Raw genomic sequence first — 22,473 nt, forward strand, 5'->3', positions numbered from 1 at the left:
TATTTACTTCCCTCCATTGGGAGAATTTACCATTTATTCCTACTCTCTTCTTTCTGTTCTTTAACCAGTCACTGATCCATAAGAGGACCTGTCCTCTTATTCCATGACTGCTAAGTTTGCTCAGGAGTTTTTGATGAGGGACTTTGTCAAAAGCTTTTTGGAAGTTCAAGTAAGCAATGTGTACTGAATCACCCCTGTCTACACGTTTATTGACACTCTCAAAGAACTGTAGAGTTTAGTGAGACAGGACTTCCTTTGCAGAAGCCGTGTCAATTCTTTTTCAGCAGGGCTTGTCCTTCTATATGCTTACTAATTTTATCTTTAATAATGCCTTCAACCAATTTACCCAGAACAGATGTTAAGCTAACGAACCTATAATTTCCCAGATCCCCCTTGGATCCCTTTTTGAAAATTGGTGTTACATTGGCCATCTTCCAGTCCTCTGGTACAGAGGCTGATCTTAGGGACATGTTACATATTTTGGTTAGAAGATCAGCAATTTCATATTTGAGTTCTTTGAGAACTCTAGGATGGATACCTTCTGGGCCCGGTGATATATTTGCTTTCAATTTATCAATAAAGCTGAAATAAATAATGCTCTTTTGTTACTACTATTTGTCTCAGTTCCTTAGACTCCCTTCCTGAAAACTTCCCCACCAACCCCTATTTCATTAGATTTATTTCATTTCTATACCACCCAATAGCCAAAGCTCTCTGTGCTGTGCTGCCAGCAGCTGACTTCTGCACTCAAACTGCTGTGGAAGGCACAGGAACAGACCACCCAGCTGTCTTTTTAGTGGTCAGTTGGCAACCCTTTCCCCAGCAAGAACATGCAGAAAGGTGCTGAGGCTCACCCTTGCTTAGGAAGCAAGCCTTACACCCCTAATCCCAGACATGCAGGGACTAGCTGTGGTTACTTGATGGCAGGGAAGCACACTGTACATGCTCAGAGGCATGCCTTGCATTTATCATTCCACAGGAGATGGTACCTTAGAACCAGGTCCTTGGGCAGAGAGAGCCCCTGCTTTCAAGAGGCCTCCGTCACCCCTCAGCAGTGTATTTTACACACACTCAGAGGCTATCTGTTCCTGGTCTTTAACGCAGGTTCTGGGGCTAAAACCTAAGGAATTTGGGTATCCACAAAAACGGGGTGGGGGGAATTCAGCTGTAGGAAAAACCAGGAGACAGTAGACCAGGTTGGCACTTCCCAACACATTTTAAAAAATGATTATTTATCAAGGCAAATCAAGGTAAACACAGTTCAGAAGATACAAGAGTCAACACTTCCTGAAAAGCAACACCCAGGATAAGAAATAGCATTTAAAAATACATCCGGTCTAGGCCATAGCATAGACAATCACACACAGCCTAAAAGTCCCAAACATGTTGTAAAAATATGTCTGCCATTGTGACTGAGTGGGTAGGGAAGTGCTCTGTGTTGGTTCATGTCTGGGGAACTCCCTCCCTCGCTTTTCTCTTGGGGACATTCTGGCTCTGGATTTCCAGCATCAGATGGCCTCCAAGGCTGCCTGCAGCTCTGGGGTTCTCTGATGCAAAACATGCTTGGGGTACCCTTTACTAAATGCAGATGACTAATTTCTTTTATGATGGCGTTGCCCCAACTCTGGGGGGTCCTGCCAAGGGCACCACCATTGTCTTAAGTTGCTGCAAGAGGTTATATAGACAGGGGTTTCCACACTGAATTATATAATGTTTTGAAAGGGTATTACAGGGTTTTGGGGAGGGAAAGTATGTAAATGGTTGCTGTTGCTTTAATCAGATGGAGCAGGATAATATTGCCTACCGTGGTTAAGGGGGCTTCCGGTGCTACCAATTAAAAGGTCTTGTGCAGCTCTTCTGTTTTCTGTGGTAAGAAAAAAGATGGATGCAGCACTGCAGTGGGAATACACAGGAAGGTTGTGAGTGGAAGATGGTGATGATGTCTGACACACACACACCCTGGGAAATTCCATGCACCATAAAAGCCTCTACTGGAAACATTCTAAGCTAAGCTAGTTGCAAGTGTTTTAGGAGATAATCAAATATATACCCAGCTGGGTTAGTGTCATTTCATTTCAGTCTGCTCTGAGGAATTGCACTATGACATTTTAAAAGCAGCTTTTAAAGAGGGGTATCAGTAAGTTTTGCACATGGAACATGGAAGAAGGATTCCTGTGGGTTTTTCCTGATGATAGTGCTATATTTTACAACATGTTTAAAGACCTGGAGCTTTTAGGCTGTATGTAATTGTGTATATGATGGCCTAGATTGGATGTATTTTTGAATGCAGTTTATTACATTGGGTTTTGCATTTTAGACTACTTTGATTGTCTATGTATTTTGAAAAGTGTTTAGAAATTATTCTTGAATAAAGACATGTTTCTTGAAAAATGTGTTGGGAGTTACTAGTTTGTGTAGCTCCCTGTTTCCTTGCTCAAATGTAAGTCCCCAACCTGTTTTTACAGAGCAGTGGATTCAAGTCCTTTCAGGCCAAGAGACAGAAGGAACCTCCTTCAGCTTCTATGAGGTGTGAGTGGAGCACACCATTCTACAGCCTGGATGTAAGCTGTTGCATCTTGTCTGGATGATTCCCCTTCAGACAACAGAACTCCCTCTCTTGCAAGGGAGGCTCAAGGGGAGTGTTAGTATTTTTGGAGTCTCCCATGCACCATTTAAGCTACAACTCCCTCTCCTGTAAGTAAATGAGAAAAGAAGGGGAGGGGGACCCAGTGTTCTAATTAAAGGAATTAATTTTGTGGAAATCTGTTTTTTCTGTTCAGCCTCATCAGATCTCCTTTCCTCTTCTCACACTCTTCCCCCTTCGGCCCTCGCCCTCTATCTGGCTCTTGATGAGAGATCCATTGTCTGGGCAGAAATTGTCTTGCTTGGCCCATCGCCAAGGAGAAGAAAAACGATGCAGGCGGAGATTAAAGATGAGGGTTTCAGACAGATGTTCATGGAGGAGGATCCGTCCCAGACAAGTCCAGGTATGGGAAGCAGAAGGAGGATAGGACAAAAGACGGAAAGGGTTGAATAGATTTGTAATCTTGGCATGGATCAGGGGAGGGGGAATTTGGTTGCCACAGGCGATCACGTAGCTGTGAATCCATGATTCTCAAGCACTTCTGGGTAGAATTCAGCCCAGTTCATTGTGTCCGGAAAGCTAGGGAGCCATCCAGGCCCCGAAGCAGCAGCCTGCGGAGAGTTTGCTGGTATGCCTCAATTGTCCCCACTTCATGGGGCAGTTATTTTCCAATACCGGTTGCGCTTCCTCAAAACACAGTCCCTGTGTTTCCCTGTGGGGAGAAGTTTGGGATGCCCTTTAAAAATCCTATCAGGGTGCTCATTCATAAGTTAGAGCAGTCTTCCTCAAGCCCATGGCCATGCTGGCTAGGAATGATGGGAGTCGTAGTCCAACATAAGTGGAGGGCACCACCTTGGGGAAGACTGCATTAGGGCAAGGCAGATTTCAGCTTCCCACATGCCCTCCAGTTAAATCTCTGAAGTGGGGGGAGGGGAGAAGGATGCTTCCCCCCCCAGTGCACATGCCATGTCAGCACATGCACACAGATCTTTAATGTGGGCCAGTAGGCTGCTTCCCAGCCAACCCCTCCCACCGCAACTGCCTATCCAGCGAGTAAATGTGCTGCATGTGTTCGAGATGCAGCTGTTCTATTAAAAAGTGCAACCAGATCCATTCATGATTAAACAGTGTATTTAATATCCTTATACTTGGGGGGGAAAGAGTAAGCTCTAGCATACCGAAGGCAGAGAAGGATGTGTCATGGGGGTGGGGGTGGTTCAGGTAGCGGCAGTGTTGAAAGCAGGGAGCTATAGCCAGCTTTCCCCAGCATGGTGCCCTGTACGTGTGGTGGACTACAGCCCCCACAATCCCAGCCAGTGTGGCCATACTTTCTGAGGATGATGAGAGTTGGGGGCACAACACATCTGGAGGGCACCAGGCTGAGGGAGGCTGTGAGCATACAAGACCATCCCATTTTCATCTGTGAAATGTCAGTGGGACATTTGCAAGTTCTGCACCAGCTTCTTTGCATTGCATGACGTGCCAGAACTTAGGGCCATATCCAATGGCCAGAACTCCTGATGTCTTTGTGACCTTCCCCATCCAAATGGTTGCATAAACAAGGCGCTTCTTGGCCAAGGCCCCTGGTCTAACATACCACCATCAAAAGGTATGTTGCCTTTTTTATTTTTTTCTAAAGTGGTTTTGTGCATAACTGTCCAATATATTCCTTTTCTTTCTTCCAGGATTATTATTCCTTCTTTCTGTCCTTCATGGGAAGGGCCATAGCTCAGTGGTAGAGCCCCTGCTTTGCCTGCAAAAGGACCCAGGCTCAATCCCCACCAGGATCTCCAAAACCCATCTGAAACCCTGGAGAGCCACTGCTGCCAGTCAGTGTCAATAATACTGGCCTAGATGGGCCCAGGGCCTGACTCAGTATGAGGCTGCTGCTACCTATGTTCCTTTCTGTCCTTCCCAGCTCCAGGGCACGCTTCACACCCATTATTGGGATCCACTTTCAAACTGGCCATTGGAAGGCATCCTTGACGAGTGTCTGTTCTAGGGGTGGGCAACCTGGTGCCCTCCAGATGTGCTGGACTACAACTCCCATAATCCCTAACCACTGGCCATGCTGGCTGGCACTGATGGGAGATGTAGTCCCATCAGTGCCAGCCAGTCTGTTTCCCGCCTCCCAGCTGAGCAGAGCAGAGCAGAGCAAGCTGCTCCAGCTGGTCCAGGGACTACAGAAGCAAGCAAGCTCCCAGAGAGCGAGTGGACAGGGGGAGCAAACAGGAGTTGGCCAGGGGAGTTCGGCAGGGGAGGGCAAGGGGGAGGCCCCTAACATTTTTTTTCATTTTTCATTTTATTTTATTTTTAACTAACTTTTTTCCATTTATTTGTCTTGTAACACACACTTCCACACCAGTGGGACTCTGCTTTTAACCTCTACTGAATAGAAGAGCAGGCATAGGCTAGTCTAGAACAATCACAAAGCTAGACACAAAAAGGGAAAAGAGGCTATGGAAGGACAAGACTCTCCAGCGGTTGTGACCTGCAAGGTGTGTGCAATGTTTGTTTTCTTGCCTGAGAGCAACATGGCCCACACCTGCAACAAGTGGAAGTTGATCACGCTGCTGGAAGAAAAAGTAAGTGGACTGGAGCAGCGACTGTCGACCCTCCGGGGAATAAGAGAACACAAAGAGTTCTTGGACAGAATGGGGGAACTACAGCAGCAAAGGGAAGAACAGAAGCTTGAAGAGCAACAGCAAGATGAGGCAGTGGGAAATGCTGAGTGAAGAAAAATGGAGTAGTGGATACTCCTTAGAAAAGGGTGACAGTTAGGAGAACTAGAAGCCACTCTGCACCAGTGGAGGCAGTGGAGCTGTGGAACCAATTCCAGGTACTTGCGGATGAGACTGGAGGACAGCCTGCAGAGGAAGAATCACAGGGGAACCTACATGAGAGTGAGCAAGAGGCTGAAGGTCAGTCAAACAGAGGCGATGAAACCCAGGCCTACAACAACAAGAAGAGTGGCAGTAGTGGGAGACTCCTTGCTGCATGGGATCGAGACCCAAGTATGTCGCGAAGACCCGTGGACTCGCCAGGTATGTTGTCTCCTGGGACGACGGATTAGAGACGTGACTGAAAGGTTGCCTGCACTCATAAAGCCCACTGACAGGTATCCCTTTCTTCTCATCCATGAGGGAACAAATGATACCGCCAAGCGGAGCTATGAAGAAATCATGTCAGACTTTGAAGCTCTGGGAAGGAAACTCAAGAACTTTGGGGCTCAGATAGTTTTCTCATCCATCCTTCCAGCAGTTAGAAGAGAGATAGAAAGGGAACGAAAAATACTCCAGGTGAATGACTGGCTATGAAGGTGGTGCCGACGAGAGAGATTTGGATTCTGGGACCACGGGCTATGCTTTCTGGAAGATGGGCTGTTGGCAAGGGACGGGTTGCACCTCACAAAGGATGGGAAGAATGTGTTTGGCCACTGCATGAAGAACTTTATCAGGAGGGCTTTAAACTGAATCTTACGGGGAAGGGAGATATAATGTTGGGGGTAACAATGGACGTAGGCGCATGCACTGCAACGGAGAGAACAGCTCTGATAGCGCCCAGTAATAGTCCTCAGACACATGTAGGAAGAAAGCCAGACTGTGAAGCACATGTCTATATACTAATGCCCAGAGTATGGGAAGCAAACAGAACGAACTTGAACTCTTAATACAGGAGGGAAATTATGACTTGATAGGTATAACTGAGACTTGGTGGGATGACTCTCGTGACTGGAATACAGCAATGGAAGGATATAACTTCTTCAAAAAGAACAGGAGGAACAGAAAGGGAGGTGGGGTTGCACTGTATGTGAAAAATACATATCTCTGCACAGAAATACAGGAGGAGGAGCTTGGTAGCCCCATCGAGAGCATCTGGATCAAAATAAATGGAGCAAAGAATAAAAGGAATTTGGTGGTCAGAGTCTACTACCGGCCACCCAACCAAGGAGAAGACGAGGATGAAACTTTTGAAAAGCAAACAGCCAATGTTTTAAAGAAGCATGATGTAGTAGTAATGGGGGACTTCAATTTCCCCGATATTTGTTGGGAGACAAATTCTGCAAAACATGGCCCCTCCAGGAAATTCCTGACTTGTGTGGCGGATAACTTCCTCCTATAGAAAGTAGAGGAAGGAACTAGAGGATCGGCTATCCTTGACTTGATCCTAACCAACAGAGATGACTTAGTAGATAAAGTAGCAGTTACAGGAACTCTGGGGGAAAGCGACCAAGTTGCACTTGAGTTCTTGGTTCTAAGGGAAGCAAAAGCTGAGTGTAGTCAAATGCGTACCCTGGATTTTAGGAAAGCTGATTTTACTAAACTCAGAACAATGATCAGTAAGGTCCCATGGCAAGCGACGCTAACGAAAAAAGGAGTCCAAGGTGGGTGGGAGCTTTTAAAAAAGGAAATTCTCAAGGCACAATCACAAACAATTCCAACAAGAAGAAAAGGTGGAAGACAACAGAAGAAGCCAATGTGGCTTCACAAAAAACTTAGCGATGACCTGAAAACAAAAAAGGACACATATAGGAAGTGGAAAGAAGGCCAAGCAACAAAGGAAAAGTACAGGCAGATAGCACAGAATTGCAGGGATGGTGTCAGGAAGGCTAAAGCTGAGAACGAGCTGAAGTTAGCGAGGGATGCTAAAAACAACAAAAAGTCTTTCTTCAGCTACGTGCATAGTAAAAGATAGAGGAAAGAAATGGTTGTTCAGCTATTAAATAAGGATGGCAAAACGATAACAGATGACAAAGAAAAGGCAGAGGTGCTCAATTCCTACTTTGGCTCAGTCTTCTCCCAAAAGAGGGTCTATGACCCCCCTGGCAAAGGCGAAGTACAGGCTGAAGGGGCAGGATTGCAGCTTGAGATCGATAGGCATATGGTCAAGGAACACCTCAATACTTTGAATGAGTTCAAATCTCCAAGGCCAGATGAACTGCACCCTAGAGTAATAAAGGAACTGACAGAAGAACTCTCAGAACCGCTGTCTATTCTCTTTGAGAAATCATGGAGGACAGGGGAAGTGCCAGATGACTGGAGGAGGGCTAATGTTGTCCCTATCTTCAAAAAGGGTAAAAAGGAGGAACCTGGGAACTACAGACCAGTCAGTCTGACATCAATCCCTGGGAAAATTCTGGAGCGGATGATAAAGCAATCCATCTGGAAGCACCTTGAAAACAATGCCGTGATTACTCGAAGCCAACATGGATTTGTCAAAAACAAATCCTGCCAGACAAATCTGATCTCATTTTTTGATCAAGTCACCTCCCTTGTAGACTGTGGGAATGCTGTAGACATACCTCGACTTCAGCAAAGCTTTCGACGAAGTGCCCCATGATATCCTGATGAGCAAACTAGCTCAAAGTGGGCTAGATGAAACAACGATCCGGTGGATCCACAGTTGGCTACAGAATCGGACTCAAAGAGTGCTTATCAGTGGGACCTTCTCAAACTGGGGAGAGGTAATGAGTGGGGTACCGCAGGGCTCAGTCCTGGGCCCAGTGCTCTTCAACATTTGTATTAATGACTTGGAGGAGGAGGTGCAGGGAACACTGATCAAATTTGCAGATGACACAAAATTGGGCGGGATAGCTAATACCTTGGAAGACAGAAACAAAATTCAAAGTGATCTGGATAGACTGGAGCGCTGGGCGGAAAACAACAGAATGACATTTAATAGGGATAAATGCCAAGTTCTGCACCTAGGAAAAAGAAACCAAATGCACAGTTACAAGATGGGGGATATGTGGCTCAACAACACTACAAGTGAGAAAGATCGTGGAATTGTTGTCGATCACAAGCTGAATATGAGCCAACAATGGGATGTGGCTGCAAAAAAGGCCAATGCTATTTTGGGCTGCATTCATAGAAGCATAGCTTCCAAATCCCGGGAAGTACTAGTTCCCCTCTACTCAGCACTGGTTAGGCCTCATCTGGAGTACTGTGTCCAGTTCTGGGCACCACACTTTCAGAAGGATGCAGACAAGCTGGAGAGGGTTCAGAGGAGGGCAACAAAGATGATCAGGGGACTTGAAACAAAGCCCTATGAAGAGAGACTGAAAGAACTGGGCATGTTGAGCCTGGAGAAGAGAAGACTGAGGGGAGATATGATCGCACTGTTCAACTACTTGAAAGGTTGTCACAGAGAAGAAGGCCAGGATCTCTTCTTGATCATCCCAGAGTGCAGGACACGGAATCATGAGCTTAAGTTACAGGAAGCCAGATTCCGGCTGAACATCAGGAAAAACTTCCTGAATGTTAAGAGCAATACAACAATGGAACCAATTCCCTAGGGAGGTGGTGGGCTCTCCCACACTGGGGGCGTTCAAGACAAGGCTGGACAGCCATTTGTCAGGGATGCTCTGACTTGGATTCCTGCATTGAGCAGGGGGTTGGACTCGATGGCCTTGTAGGCCCCTTCCAACCCTACTATTCTATTCTATGATTCTAGTCCAAAGCATCTGGAGGGCACCAGGTTGCCTACCACTGGTCTATGCTATGAATGTAAATCAGCACAAAACTGGTTTCGGAGTATCATGGCTTCCACCAAAGAGGGTGCTGAGGACCCTTCCTTAGCCCTTCTACACCCTGCAGGCTACAACTCACAGAGTTCCTTGGCTGAAGGTTGTGGGCTGGTAAAGGAGGGAGCTGTGACACCTAAAGTGAATGTGAAAGGGGCCTGCATTTGTAGTGCGAGCAGCCTCTTAAAGGGCACCACAGCACTTTTAGTCCTTTTGTGAGTGACGTTGCCAAGGTCTCCCTCAGGTCAGAGCTAGCTGCAAGAAACAGGTGGGCAGCATGCAGGGAAATCTGAAGAGGGGTGGGGATACTAGAAGGAAGAGCTCCTCAATCTGAAGTAGGGGAAGGATCCCACCATTGTTGCTGGGGTGACAAATGCTGCTAGGAATGCTCCAGAGGCTGAAGTTCCCCCATGCGAAGAACTTCCTGGCCTTGAGGGTGAATTCCATAGGATGACACCACCACTTCCAACTCAAGGTGCCCTCCCTACCTGCAGAGCTAGAAGGTGGAAGATACAGTGCAGGAGCCCCCAGCCCTCCTCCTCAAAAGGAGATTAGAAGCCCTGTGATGGTTCCACACCAGCCTACCCTTCCTTCCAGATGTCTGATGCACTCATCCTCTGACCCCAAGATTCTGGCACTTTCCCTGGTGACCCTTCCCCTGTGGCCCAGGTTGTTTGCCAGGGGTGAAACTGCTGGGCCGAGGGACAGAGCCACCGGATACTGGTTGGTCAGGATCCCAGGCAGTGCAGCAGCCTCTTAGACCTGCCACGGAGGCCCTCTGGGTTCTCCATCTGTGTGCCAGCAAGTCCAGAGAGCAAAGGCCTCCTAGGGGGCTCAGCTGTTACGGAACCCGCTTCCCCTTGAGGCTCACCAGAACTGGAGCATTTTCCAGAAGTGTTGGAAGGCCATGAGTTGTCTTTTGGTGCAAGAATAGAGTGGTTTGGGGCCTGAAATTTTGGTAAACTTTTTAGCCTGTTTTTCATGCAATGCAGATTATTTTGGAATGGTGCAGGCTTGAAGTTGTTGTTGTTATATGATCAGTGTGCTTTACTAAGCAATTACAAGACTGGGCTCCTACCAAGGAAATTAGATTATTATGATGATGATGATGATGATATGTTATTTATATGGCAGCATTAATGTGTTTCCAGGTGATGCTTTTATGGCACCATTGTCCTGTCTCATTTACATAGTTTTACAGGGGAGGGTCCAGATGTCCTCATTGTCTTCCACCTGTAGCCCTCCCATGCTTTCCCATGGGTCCTTCCATCTGTTTTCTTACTGCAGAATATCTGTTAAGGAGAAAAAAACCCAAAATAACTGCATGAGGCCTTTTAATTGGTAGTGCTAGGAGCCTTCCCTTTGTCTGCAAGCACTGAGTAATAACAAAAAGATGGGCCCCTATCCAAAAGAGATTACAATCCAAAACTCAACCGAGGGGGAGGGGGAGATGGAGGCAGCAGGGTTATCGCAGTGACCTGTACTCAGGCTTGGCTATTGTAGGACATAGGGACTAGGGGGCTTTTGCCAAAGCTTCACAGAAAAGGTGAGGACGGATGTGAAGGAAGAGAAAAAGTGAGGTGCTCCTAGGCAGGTGTTGTAGGAAGGAGGGCCAAGCATAAGGGCCGTAAAAAAGAAATGGTGGAGATGTTGAAGGGAGCAGGGGATCTTTGGACAGCTGAGGGTGATGGGATGGGAGGAGTGAAGGTCCTGGGCAGGGAAGTATCAGGATATGGGAGCCGGACATAAAAATCAAGCTGGGTCCACATCCCTGCAAGCAAGCCTGAACTGCATACTACAACTAGAGCTGTTTAGTCCTAAACTGAGGGTCACATCCATTAGCCCCAAGGATGCATTCTACTGGGGCAGTGCCTGGATTTGGGTTCAAATCCTTCCTCACCCAGGAGACTCCCTGGATACCTTTGGGCAAGTCACAACCTGTTTAGGCTAACCTGTTTTCTTGGCCTTGCTGTGAGGATTAAAAGGAGGAAATTGTAAATGGGGAGAGCGGCAGAAATTAGGCACCCCATTAACGAAAACGGCACGTTGCTCAAAATCCACCCCAAGGGACCCAGGAACCTGATCTTTGGGCAACAGCTGCTTGCACAGAAAAAGCACATGACCTCTTGGCCTAACCACATCAGTGATGCAGAGTGGCATTTGGTATGTCAGGATCAGCCCTGGGGCAATTTTTTGACACAGACCAAAAAGGCACCTTGAGAGAGAGAGAGAGAGAGGTGGATGGTTAAAAGCAAACAATTCTGCAACCAGGAAAACCAACTTCACAATGAGATTGTGCAAATGTTTGTTCATTTGGACTCAATGTCCTGCTTAGATCCTCTTGAAAGCTCAGCATGGGTTATGCTATGTTTAAAAAAAAAAAAAAACTATTTAAAGGACAGAAAGTGCCCCTTGCAGATACGAAATATTTCTTCGGCTACTGGGTGGTATAGAAATGAAATGAAATAAATAAATGTTGTAAATTAAGCAGAAATATGCAGGAACTTGAGCAATTCATCTCAAGGCAAGGAGTGCTGAGGCTCAAGGTTCCTTGGCAAACATATCCTCTGCTCTGGAGGTTCTGTACCCTAATCCCAGAGTACAGGAGGAAGGCATGCTGTCATTACCTAGTGGCAACAGAAAGAGAACTCTACAGATGCTCTGAAACACCCTCTTCTTGCTTTTTACTTTAACGCTCCAGAGGAGAATCCACCTGACATTCTAAACTGGTTCTGGGTCTAAGCCCTGCCCACAGTTAAGCCCCAAGAAACACACTGAACTGGTTTATATTTTTTGATGTGAACTTCAGGAAATCGTTCTGCTCAGAAGGAAGAGACCTTCAAGGAAACACAGAGATGCTGCTGAGGGTGCTGTCTGTGAAAATAGCATTTCCTGTTCACAAGGTATTTCTGAAAGCTAGCTAGATTCCTAAGCCCTTTGGGGGCAGGGACATTTCTCTTTCCGGATTCTGTCACTCCATAGAATGCCACGTATGTTGCTGGTGCCCTAATAATTGCATAATACGATGATGGGCTGTGGGCTGCTCCAAATCCCATACAAGCCTTATTTTATTAAGCTCTTCCCAACAGTCCCACTGGGTAAAGCAAGTACAACCCCCTCCCGCATTTCACAGCTGCAGAACTAAGGATGGCATTATGGAGGTGCTGAGGTCAAAAGGTGCTCAGGAGCCAATCCCTCACAAGAGCTGGAGTACACAGGCAAGCAGAAACTTGCTTTGGCTCCTTCCAGGGAATAAGATTCCAGATCATCCCTGAGTAACTTGTTCTAGGGTTGCCCAACAGTTCTGAGGAGGAAGCGCCTTGGGAGAGACGCATCTTGCTGGATTGCACCACACACAGCTCCCTTGAAATTATTTTATGACAAAGGGAACTGAAAGAACTGGGCATGTTTAGCCTTGAGAAGACTGAAGGGAAATACAATAGCAGTCTTCAAGTACTTGAAAGGTTGTCACAGAGAGGAAGGCCAGGATCTCTTCTCAATCATCCCAGAGTGCAGGACACAGAATCATGGGCTCAAGGTACAGGAAGCCAGATTCCGGCTGAACATCAGGAAAAACTTCCTGACTATTAGAGCAATACGACAATGGAACCCATTACCTAGGGAGGTGGTGGGCTCTCCCACACTGGAGGCATTCAAGATGAGGCTGGACAGCCATCTGTCGGGGATGCTCTGACTTGGATTCCTGCACTGAGCAGGGGGTTGGACTCGAGGGTCTTGCAGGCCCCTCCCAACCCTACTATTCTATGATTCTATGAACCCACTGGCAGGAAATGTATCTCCCTACCACTACATCACGCCTCACCTGATGTCCAGTACTGATGGACTTGATATCCTACCTGTGAATCTGGAGTTGTGGACCCAGAGGTGACCTCACCCCAAGCATCATTAAAGGGTGGCTGCAGAGAAGACAGGCAGTTCTGGCCTGTGGGGCTAAGTTGACACATAGAAATGAACAGGAGGTGCACAAAAGCAGGATGCTACTCAGGGCTGGCTCCAGGTTTCGGAGGGCCCTCCATGGGCCCCTCCTTCTCAGAATCTAGCTTCTCATTGCCATGGTCACTAGCTGCCATTGTTCTTCCTCCTCCTCTTTCTCATCTTTGCTACCACTTGATTGCTTAGCAAGCAGAGAACCAGGTTGCAAGCAGGCCATGGCATCTCCTGCTCCTCCTTCTCACCACCACCACTGGCTGGGCCAAAGTGAAAGGCAGGTGCAGAAGCGGGTTGCAGGGAAAAGGAGGAGCAAGTCCAAGGGGCTCTTGTTGGTGGGCCCCTGCTGAGGTGCCTGACCATGCCAGCCGAGATTCTTCTCATGTGCATCTTCCGTCAATTTCAGAGCAGGAAAATCCCGTGGTTGACTGAGCTACATATTAACTTCTGGGCTGAGAAATTGCCAAGTGAATGTTCTGCCCTAGGCATCAAAATGCCTTCAGCCATCCTGGCTTGGGGATTATCCTGCAACCAATCTGTGGTGTTTGGCACAGATTTGAACCCCACCATCTCAAAGGGCTTTGCGCTGCCTGCTGACATGGAGGCTGGCAGCTGTTGCTCTTTGTGGCAGAAGCCACCCCAACAGCTGGAAGCAGGGAGCCACAGAGCTTCCCCAGCATTCATTCACACCTTGCTCTGATCACCTCTTGCTTACCGCCTGCACTCATCAAAACAAATTGCTGTTACGGTTATGGTTGAACTTTTACAAGCAATTTGCCCGCTTTTGTCTGCTTGGGATGGCATTTGGCCCGCACGCCTCTCTGGAACTTTACGGCCTGACTCCTCCTTCATTAAAGTTTATGGTAGCAAAACACCAGGCTGGTTAATATTTTAATAAGGGTCACCTAGAACTGGAGTGGGGGAGGGGGGAGGCTTGGTGCCAGGGAAGAGAACAGAAGGGAAACAATCATTTCTCCAAAGTGTTGTAAGAAAGGCAGAGGAGACGGCAAACAGGACTTGAGGTTAAATGTGTCTTTGCATTTGACATGGACGGTTTTTAAAAGGAACATAGCAGCTACTCAGGGAGCAGGGGGCTGATAATTAAATACAAACACAACCTGTAAGAAGACAAATGGTAAAATGAAAAGGACAAAAATATATTAGGGAAGAATTAAATAGAATCCCAGAACATTGCAATCCAGAGGGGTTGGAGCACCTTCCATGAGAGGAAAGGCAAGGCTCAAGTGTTTGGGGCTTTTTTAGTTTAGAAAAACGACTGCGAAGATTATAATGTTGAAGTAGCAGGTATGTAATTTAATGTCTCGTCAATACGTCAATTTATTTATTTGGATAATTAAATGATATATGTTGTTAGTTCTTTAAATTGTTATGTGATGTAATGTTGAATGTATTTTGATATGTTGTTGTTAAGAGAGAAAAAAGAGACTAAGGGGGTAGGGTGGAGATGATGGAGGCTTATAAAACTATGCCTACTATAGAAGAAGGAGTTTTTATCCGCTTCTCATAATACTAGAATCCAAAGAAATCTGGCATTACATTCAGGATAGCCTAAAGGAAGTCCTTCTTCACACAACACAGAATCTGAAATGAAATTTGGCCCCTGGGCTGAAAGAGGTTCAGCACCCCAGCATTACAGCATTTATTCCCCACCTTTTAAATAAATATTCAAGGCAGATCAGATCCATGGAGAAGATGACTGTGTCTATGGCTCCTAGCCTGTCATAGCTAAATAAAACCTCCATGTTCAGAGGCATTCTACCACAGAAAATCTCTTGCTGGGGCCAAACAACTGGCTGAGGTGGGTGGGGGCTGACTCCTTCTTGCCCTGCCAGTGGGCTTCCTGGAGGCATCCTTTCAACCACTGTGGGAAGCAGGATGGGAGGCTAGATGGGCCCACTTTGATCTGATCCAACTTCAGTGATATTCTTGTGTTCTTCACTTCTTAAAACAGCCCAGACATATAAGCTCAAAGTACTTTGAACCAGAAAGAGGAAGCAAAATGAAGTTAGTTTGAGCTGGTTCAGCCCTGCAATCTATTTTGAATGGTGGGGGTGACCATCTCTGAGCATGTATGAAACTGACTTCATAAGAGCAGGTGTGGTTTCACAGCTAAGAGCCTTAGCAGTTGTAAATAAGGCAGAGATACAGAACCTCAGGCCCAGGGTCCCAATCCAGCCCTCCAGGGTTCCCCAGTTGGCCACATCCCCTTTTCCCCAACCACTGTTCATTTGGTAGATTCCTGACTTTAGTGCAGGTTTTTTCCCCATTCCAAAAGGTTGAAATGCTTCTCCTAAGGCTCAGTGTCTGGCAGGAAGCACTTTCAGCTATAATAGGCTGATATTTGGGGCATTTTGGTCCCACCTTTGCCTTTGGACCCGCCCACCACTGGAATGTGTCCCCCGAGAGCGTCTCCAAAATTGAATTTGGCCCTCGGGCTGAAAGAGCTTTGACACCCCTGCTTTAAATCCTCACATCCACAATGTGAGGAGCTAGAAATATTGGTCTACCTTACAGGGCTGTTGTAAATAAGGACTGCAGTGTGTGTCTGTGAAGAAGCTCTTTAAATTGTCCTGGGTCAGATTAGATGATCTCAGTCAGGACTGGGTAGCTCCTAGCATTCTGTCAAAAGAAACATTCCCAAAGCAAAAGATTCAGGAGAACAAAAATGTCTCTGTGTTCTGCTCATGGAACTTAACTCTGTTTTTTTTCCCCTCAATAAGACACAGGCCTGATTGCCAAACCTTGATAGAAGTTGCGAAAAATTCTTTCCATACTTCCCTTTAGCTAAATTCTTAGGGGAAAAGGTTTCTGCATTAGGTCACCCAGGAGGAAGAGAAACAAAATAGGTTCTCTTAGAGGTGAATAATAGATTACTGATGTCATCGTGTGTATGTGTGTGTGCATGTGTGTGTGTGTGGTGTGTAGCTATTTGTGCAGAGTCCAGCTGCAGAGGGGTGGATTCCTGTGTGCATGGGTGACAGATTTCCCTAAAAATGACCCATCACGATCTTTTAGACTGACCAAAGAAGCCCGTTTTGATTATCACCTCTGAGTGCCAAGTCTAGATGCCAAGTACAAATAAGTAATATAATCTGAATAAGATTAACCTTATTTTACAAAGTTTACCATTATTATCATAGTTATACTGTTTGGAACTTAACTTGCAAGTTGTAATTTTGCTGATCATACTTTGTAATATTATTTTTAAAATTAAAGGTGTAATCCTATGCATGTTTAGACTGAAAACAGTCCTACCACTCCCAGCATTCCCCAGCCAGCCTTAACTGACCTTGGCTTTTGAGGAGGTATCAGGATGTAGCATTTTAAGGCTCAAACTGAATGTTGCTGCCTGAAAGCCTCTTCAGCCATTGGCTGAGGTGTTGTGATGTCATGGAACATCCACAAACATTCCAACTGATCAGCTTGAAAGTGTCAGCAACAGAACATTGGCAGTGTTGCTGCCATGTGGGAACCAAACAATCGGTATGGCTGGGTAAACCTAACATAGGGCCTAGAGCCAGGAAGGGCTGTGCATCATTGGCATGAAGAGCCTTGATTGGCAAAGGAGTTTTGGACTGTGGGTCAGAGGGGCCAAAGAAGTTGGGGAGGGCCTCCTGAATTTCCTATCAATTTAAACTAACCAGGCAAACGTTTGCCACTGATCTCTGGCATGTTGACATACCTCAAGTGTTCAGAGTAATTCACTACATTAACTTGGTAATCCTTGCAACAACCTCGTAAAGCAGGCCAGTTAGGATGTTTTTAATCTAGATTGGTTTTGATTTGATTATTCAGTGTGTATGTTTTCACATCAATACCTTCTCTGATGCCTAGGGGAGGGGTTAGTTGCTGAACATCCAAGTAAATAAGGAAATGGCTTAAATAACACTTCTTACTTTAGTTCTTACCTATGGACAATCTTCGATGTGAGGTAGGTGAGGTCACCCTTTGTTTTAAAGGAAATCCACTCTCCATCTGTCTCCTTGCAAACATCCACCAGTGGTTTTCATACAGGTGTTGTGTGTGTGTGTATGGGGGGGGTGTTGCTCCACAGCCAACCCCCTGGGAGCTGAGAATGTGGCATAGAGGTGAGAAGAACTCTAAAGATCTGACCAGCAAGAGGGGCCCTTTTCCCAGCAAACACATCCAGTGTGTGAATTCCCGGCATGTGGTGGGCAGTTGGGAGAAGGATTGATTTGTATGTCCTCTGTTTAGTTGTGGGGAAAGTGCAATACCAAATCTCTGGACCAGTAGGTAATAGCACCGTGTTTGCATGCAGTAGCTAATAGCGCCCATCTGAATCTGGGTTCCTTTGGGATGGCTGGATGCTGCACAAGAGCACAGCACCATGGAGGAGACCATTGTGGTTGGTCCTGTCCTCTGTCCAGGGCAGCCTTCCCAGATCTGGTGCCCTCCAAAGGTGTTGGACTGCACCTCCAGCATTCTCAGCCAGCATGGCAATTGGCAGTCCAACACATCTGGCATATACCAGGTTGGGAAAGGCTGTCCTGGAGAGATCTCACAAGGATCCTGAGGAGTTTGAGGGGTGCCATCTTGTTTTCCAATACTGATTAGTAATAATAGTAATACACCTGTTGTATGGAATATCATCTGCCTCCACATTCTTGGGTTCTAGACATGAGGAAACGGTGACATCCCCACCCCAATAAGTGACTCTTGGTCAATGAAGCCTGGGGGATGGAAGGCTACTGGTGGTGACTGTTCTACCAAGCTGTCTGTGCCCAAACACTCAAAGAGCCCTTTTGGATGAGACCAAGGCGGGTCTCCATCTAGCCCAGCGCCCTGTTTCCAATGGTGACTAGCTTGATATCCCAGTGGGTAGCCTACCTTCAGGGCTATGAAGGTCACAGCCCTCTGCTGCAGTGCCCCCTGCCCCTCCCCACACCCACAGGAACTGTTGGTTGCTGTTCAGTCGTGTCCAATTCTTCGTGACCCCATGGACCATAGCACGCCAGGCCTTCCCATCCTCCGCCGTCCCCTTCTCCTTTTGCTTTCAGTCTTTCCCAGCATCAGGGTCTTTTCCAGAGAGTTTTCTCTTTGCATTAGGTGGCCAAAATATTTGATCATGGTTAAGAGCTGCAGAGGCCCTGCTATGGCCCCAGAATTCCTTTCATCCTTTACCGCAGCCTTGCCCAGCCTGGCGCCCTCCAGAGGAGTTGGACTACAACTCCCACCAACAGGGCAAGGCTGCTTTACAGGAATGGTGGTAGGCAAATGAGACCAAGGAGGGTCCTTCTCTCCCAGCCCTTTGCTTCCCACAGTGGCCACAAGCCAGGTGCCACTAGCCAGGTCTCAACAAGCCGGGCCTGGCGGTCAAGGGCCTCCGAACCAGAAAACTCGCTTTGGCCGCGCTCCGATCGAGTCTGCACGTGCGTGGCTGGGTACTGCTGCTCTCTGCCCCACGAGGCAGGGCAGGACAAGAGACTAGAGCGGCGCTGCCTCGAGGGGCGTGGCCTGGGTGACGTCAGTGCGGGGCATGAATGAACAGGGCGAGAACTTTCCCACCGGCTCCCATTGAGCTTTTCGGTCAGCGGAGGCGAGGCTGCTTTTGGATTCCCAGACGGCAGGAAAGCGAGCGAGCAGCCAGCCAGCCAGCCGGGCGCTCAGGGCACAGCATGGGCAGCTTCCGCGGGGCCAGCGGCCCCCTCCTCCTTGTCCCCCTCCTGGTCCTGCTCCAGGCGGCGCTCCAGGGCGCCCAGACCCACGAAGGTGAGTGAGGACCTCCAGGAAACCACTCCACAAACGGAGTGTGTGTCTTTCCTCCCCCACCCGCGGGATCGCTCCTCTGCCACCTGCTGACTCCCTGCCACGTTCAGACGAGCCCACCCGTACACGTGATGGGACAGGAGAGAGGCGCACCCCGCCCTCCCACGCCACCGGGAGGCCGCGGGGACTCCCCTTTTGGCTGCCCCCATCTCGGGGGTCCCAGGCGGAGGAGGCTGTCTAAAGAAAGAGCTCCTCTTCTCTCCATGCACCCCCCGCAATCGGGACAAAGTTGTCCTTCCTTTCCCAAGGGGCTTGAGTTGCGAGCTTCTCTGGGTCCCGCCGCTTCCCCTTCCGAAAGAGGGTGCGTAGAAAGTTGTGGCTGAGTATCTCTTAAAAAGTTGTGTTCTCTGGAATATTGCAAACAAGTTAGGTGAAAGGGAGAGAGAGGCATCGAGTGTGGAGGCGAGGGGCAGTTTGGGAGAGCCGAAGCGAAAGTTGGCGGGGAGGGGGAGAAGCGACGAGGCCGCCCCGTCCTCTGGAAGGTTCACAGAGCCGCTCCATTAATCCGCGTTAGCACTTCTCTCCCCTCTCCTCCGATGGGCCAGTGAAGGTGGGAAGCAGTCGCTGAAACGCATAGAAAGAACTGCTCCGGTTTAATCGCAGTGTGTAACTGGGATGGGGGGAGGCTGGAAGTAACGGGCGGGAGGGTGTTCTCCCCCTCTCTTTGGTTTGAAGCCACCCAGAGTGCCTCGGCACTAGAAGGGCGGGATAGGAGTCTATAAGGGCAATTCTAGGTGTGTCTAATTGGAAGTAAGTCCCCTTGAGTTCAAGAGGACTTAGTCCCAGGTAAGTGTTTATAAGATTGCAGCCCAAATCTTGCCAGAACTCAGGTTTGTCCAGCAAAATGGGTCAGCAGGAGATTCAGAGCTGATAGGGAACTGTCAAGTTTCAGGCAATGCAGGATTAGTTTATGACATTCATTGTCTCGAGCTGAGTCGATAGAAATTTGTGGAGGAGGATAGGTCTGTGGATTGCTCCATAGAGCCTCCAGACCAGGAGGCATTCTACCTCAGAGTTCTAGACACTCCTTGGTGAGCAGGCAGGGAGGCCCCTGGTTGCATTCGTGCCCTGCTTCTGAGTTTCCTGGGGATTTCTAGCTGGCTCCCACTGGGGACGGGAGGGTGGATTACGTGCATCAAATCAGATGCAGCACAGCTCGCCTTCTCTGGTTCTGGAGTATGCAAAAGGGTGGCTGAGCTGCTCTTGGGGAGCCTCCTGAGGACGTGCCGGCAGGTAGTGGCTCTGCGAGTTTGAGGACTTGGGGTGCTGGCGACTCTCGGTTCTATTTTTTTAAGCAGAATGCTGACATCTTGTATAGCTTTTTGAACAGGTTGAAAGCTCAAATAGTTACAGGACATTTTTCAAATTCCAGAGCAGGTTTAACAGAAGCGGCTTTTTGTGTGTGGCATGTAGCTTATTCTGTGGTTATGGAATGTGGAGGAGAATTGGCTACAGGCAGATAGATGTTCCTCTGGGGAGATGAAGCAATTTACAGTAAAGGGATTGTGACTGAGGAAGCACACTGTGGAACTCAGAAGCTTGCACCTAAAGGAAGATGGCCCAAGAAGAGAGACCTGGCTGCCCTGTTTGTGTCTCCCATCCTTTTAGGGCTAACCACTTGAGCTCGGTATAGGACATGGCGCTGCCTAGACTGGAGACCAGGGAAGATGTTGATTTAGGGCCCTGTTTGTAACATTCAGGGGAAGTGTGGTGATTCACACACCTTGGTTACACAACGGAGCTGCTGCTGTAGTGATGGTTCATGCCAGGTTGGGCAATGGAGGCAAATATTCTGGTTGCCACGGGGAAAAAAAGGGTGGGTCAGGGAGGGGCAATGAATCAACACCAGGAGACAGGTGATCAATTCAGTTGCCATCCTTCATGGGAAGTTCCTCTTCTTTTTTGAGAGAGAAATTTGGACTTGTTTCGGAAGCCATTCATTTTCCTTCAGTTTGATTTAAAAAAAAAAACACCATACACTATGGGGAACAGGTGAATATTTGGTCTTCCCTCCCCCGGCCCAGGTCTGTACCTCCCACCTCTGTGAATAGTGTCTGTTTCCCCCCATAAGTGGAGATGTGTAGCAATTGGGGCCATCAGTCTTAGTCTCGTCAGTGCGTGGCTCCCAACTTGGGGCCTGTTGGAACAGAACTGGGTAAGCTGTACCTGCTTTTGCAAGCTCAGGAGTATGTGAACTGAGAGCAAATCCTTGAAATCCCAGACCCTTTTTGGAACCTCAGATGTCAAGTAACTCTCCCAGAGTCAGATGGGTGGGTTACTAGTGTATGCCAAGAGGAGAATCCTCATGGCTGAACCAGCCTGTGGGCCTCTTCTATCCTTGGCCAAGTCATGGCATGGCCAGTTCCTCCCTGCCCCAGCACAGCCACTGGCCAGCAGCAAAAGTCTTCCAGGTTAAGTCCTTCCATTGGGCAAGTCCAGACATGTCCTTGGGTGTGTAAGTTTATTGGCCTGAAAGCCAGGATTTGGTATTTGAGCCAGGTGCTTAACCCAGAGACTGTTTTTAATAGCAGGTATCTCTGGAATGTGTGAAGTCATGCTATTTTAGTTGTACCAGAGAAGAGTTCCTTGGAGCATGTACAGAAGGCTCTCTCACCCCTTTTCATCACTATAGCCAGCTTCTATAACACTTGGATATGATGGCTGAGCTCCTGGGGTGTGCCTAGGAAGTAAAAATGGCTAATAACCATTCATACCAGTCTTGATCTGGGGATCTAAGGTGGGTTACAGACCTCCTCAGGCACATGTCATCAAAGGCCACAAATTTCCCTCTTGCCTTCCCAAATCACTCCTCTTACTGACTCTCTGTGCATCCCTGTCTCAAGCATATCTTCTAAAAAGGGCCCAACAACACACAGGAACTTGCTCTCCACCTGGGCATAATTAAAGTAGAAGCAGCAGTGCTCAGAGCAGAATAATGGAAAATGTTCCACAGAGGATTGGAGGCTCCCCAAAATACAGAAGTCCAGAACTGGAAGGGGGAAGGGATATTCCCCCATAAAGCTCACGGGGTCATCCCTGACTCAAAGACAGATGTGTCTTGTTGCATGCAAGGGTAGAATGTCTTTCAAATTCTGGCTTGGATAAGAAGCCTTTTGGTGCACATCCGACCACACAATGGGTTTGTGCTTTAGTGTGCGATAGGAAGCCCATGAATTGGAACCTCCAAAATGGGAGCATGAGGTGGCATGTGTGTTGTGCATACAAAAATAACATGTGGCTTTAAAACCCAATAGCATCGCAGTCTGGTTAGCAACTATTGCCTGTGAATCAAATTTGGTCTATTCAGGTACTCAGACTTCACTGAAAAAGCTCGAGAAGATCAGCTGAATGGTGATGGAGGCCAGCAAAGTGGTCTTTCTGTTGGTAGTCTGTTCCCACTCCCTCCCTCCCTCTTCCTCCAGTCCAACCATTTCAGCTGACTTGAGAGGAGAGAACAGGGAAGCCAAAGTTGGGCTAACCAGCTGGCCACTTTCAGGAGGAAGCTTTGCTGACCAGTTAAATGTGGATTATGGGTTTCGATACAGAGCCACCTCTGGTTTTAAAAAGGCGGCAGCAGCAGCATTGGGTTCTGTGTTTTTGCCCGTTCATC

General features: G+C 47.8%; 1 protein-coding gene and 1 long non-coding RNA gene across 3 annotated transcripts in view; one reads left to right on the top strand and one right to left on the bottom strand.

The window, feature by feature from the left end:
- LOC146335136 (uncharacterized) overlaps nucleotides 1-22,473 on the bottom strand; it is a 114,313-nt gene that overhangs the window by 19,284 nt on the left and 72,556 nt on the right. The window lies entirely within an intron of this gene.
- EPHA2 (EPH receptor A2) overlaps nucleotides 18,558-22,473 on the top strand; it is a 33,976-nt gene continuing 30,060 nt past the window's right edge. The window contains exon 1 of the mRNA XM_084821560.1: nucleotides 18,558-18,806. Coding sequence (XP_084677686.1) covers nucleotides 18,578-18,806 — 229 coding nt within the window. The 5' untranslated portion in view covers nucleotides 18,558-18,577. The remainder of the gene's footprint in view (nucleotides 18,807-22,473) is intronic.

This window comes from Heloderma suspectum, chromosome 15 (assembly GCF_057233095.1).
Source record: "Heloderma suspectum isolate Gila_16-S chromosome 15, 16-S_ref, whole genome shotgun sequence".
In the NCBI taxonomy this organism is placed as follows: domain Eukaryota; kingdom Metazoa; phylum Chordata; class Lepidosauria; order Squamata; family Helodermatidae; genus Heloderma; species Heloderma suspectum.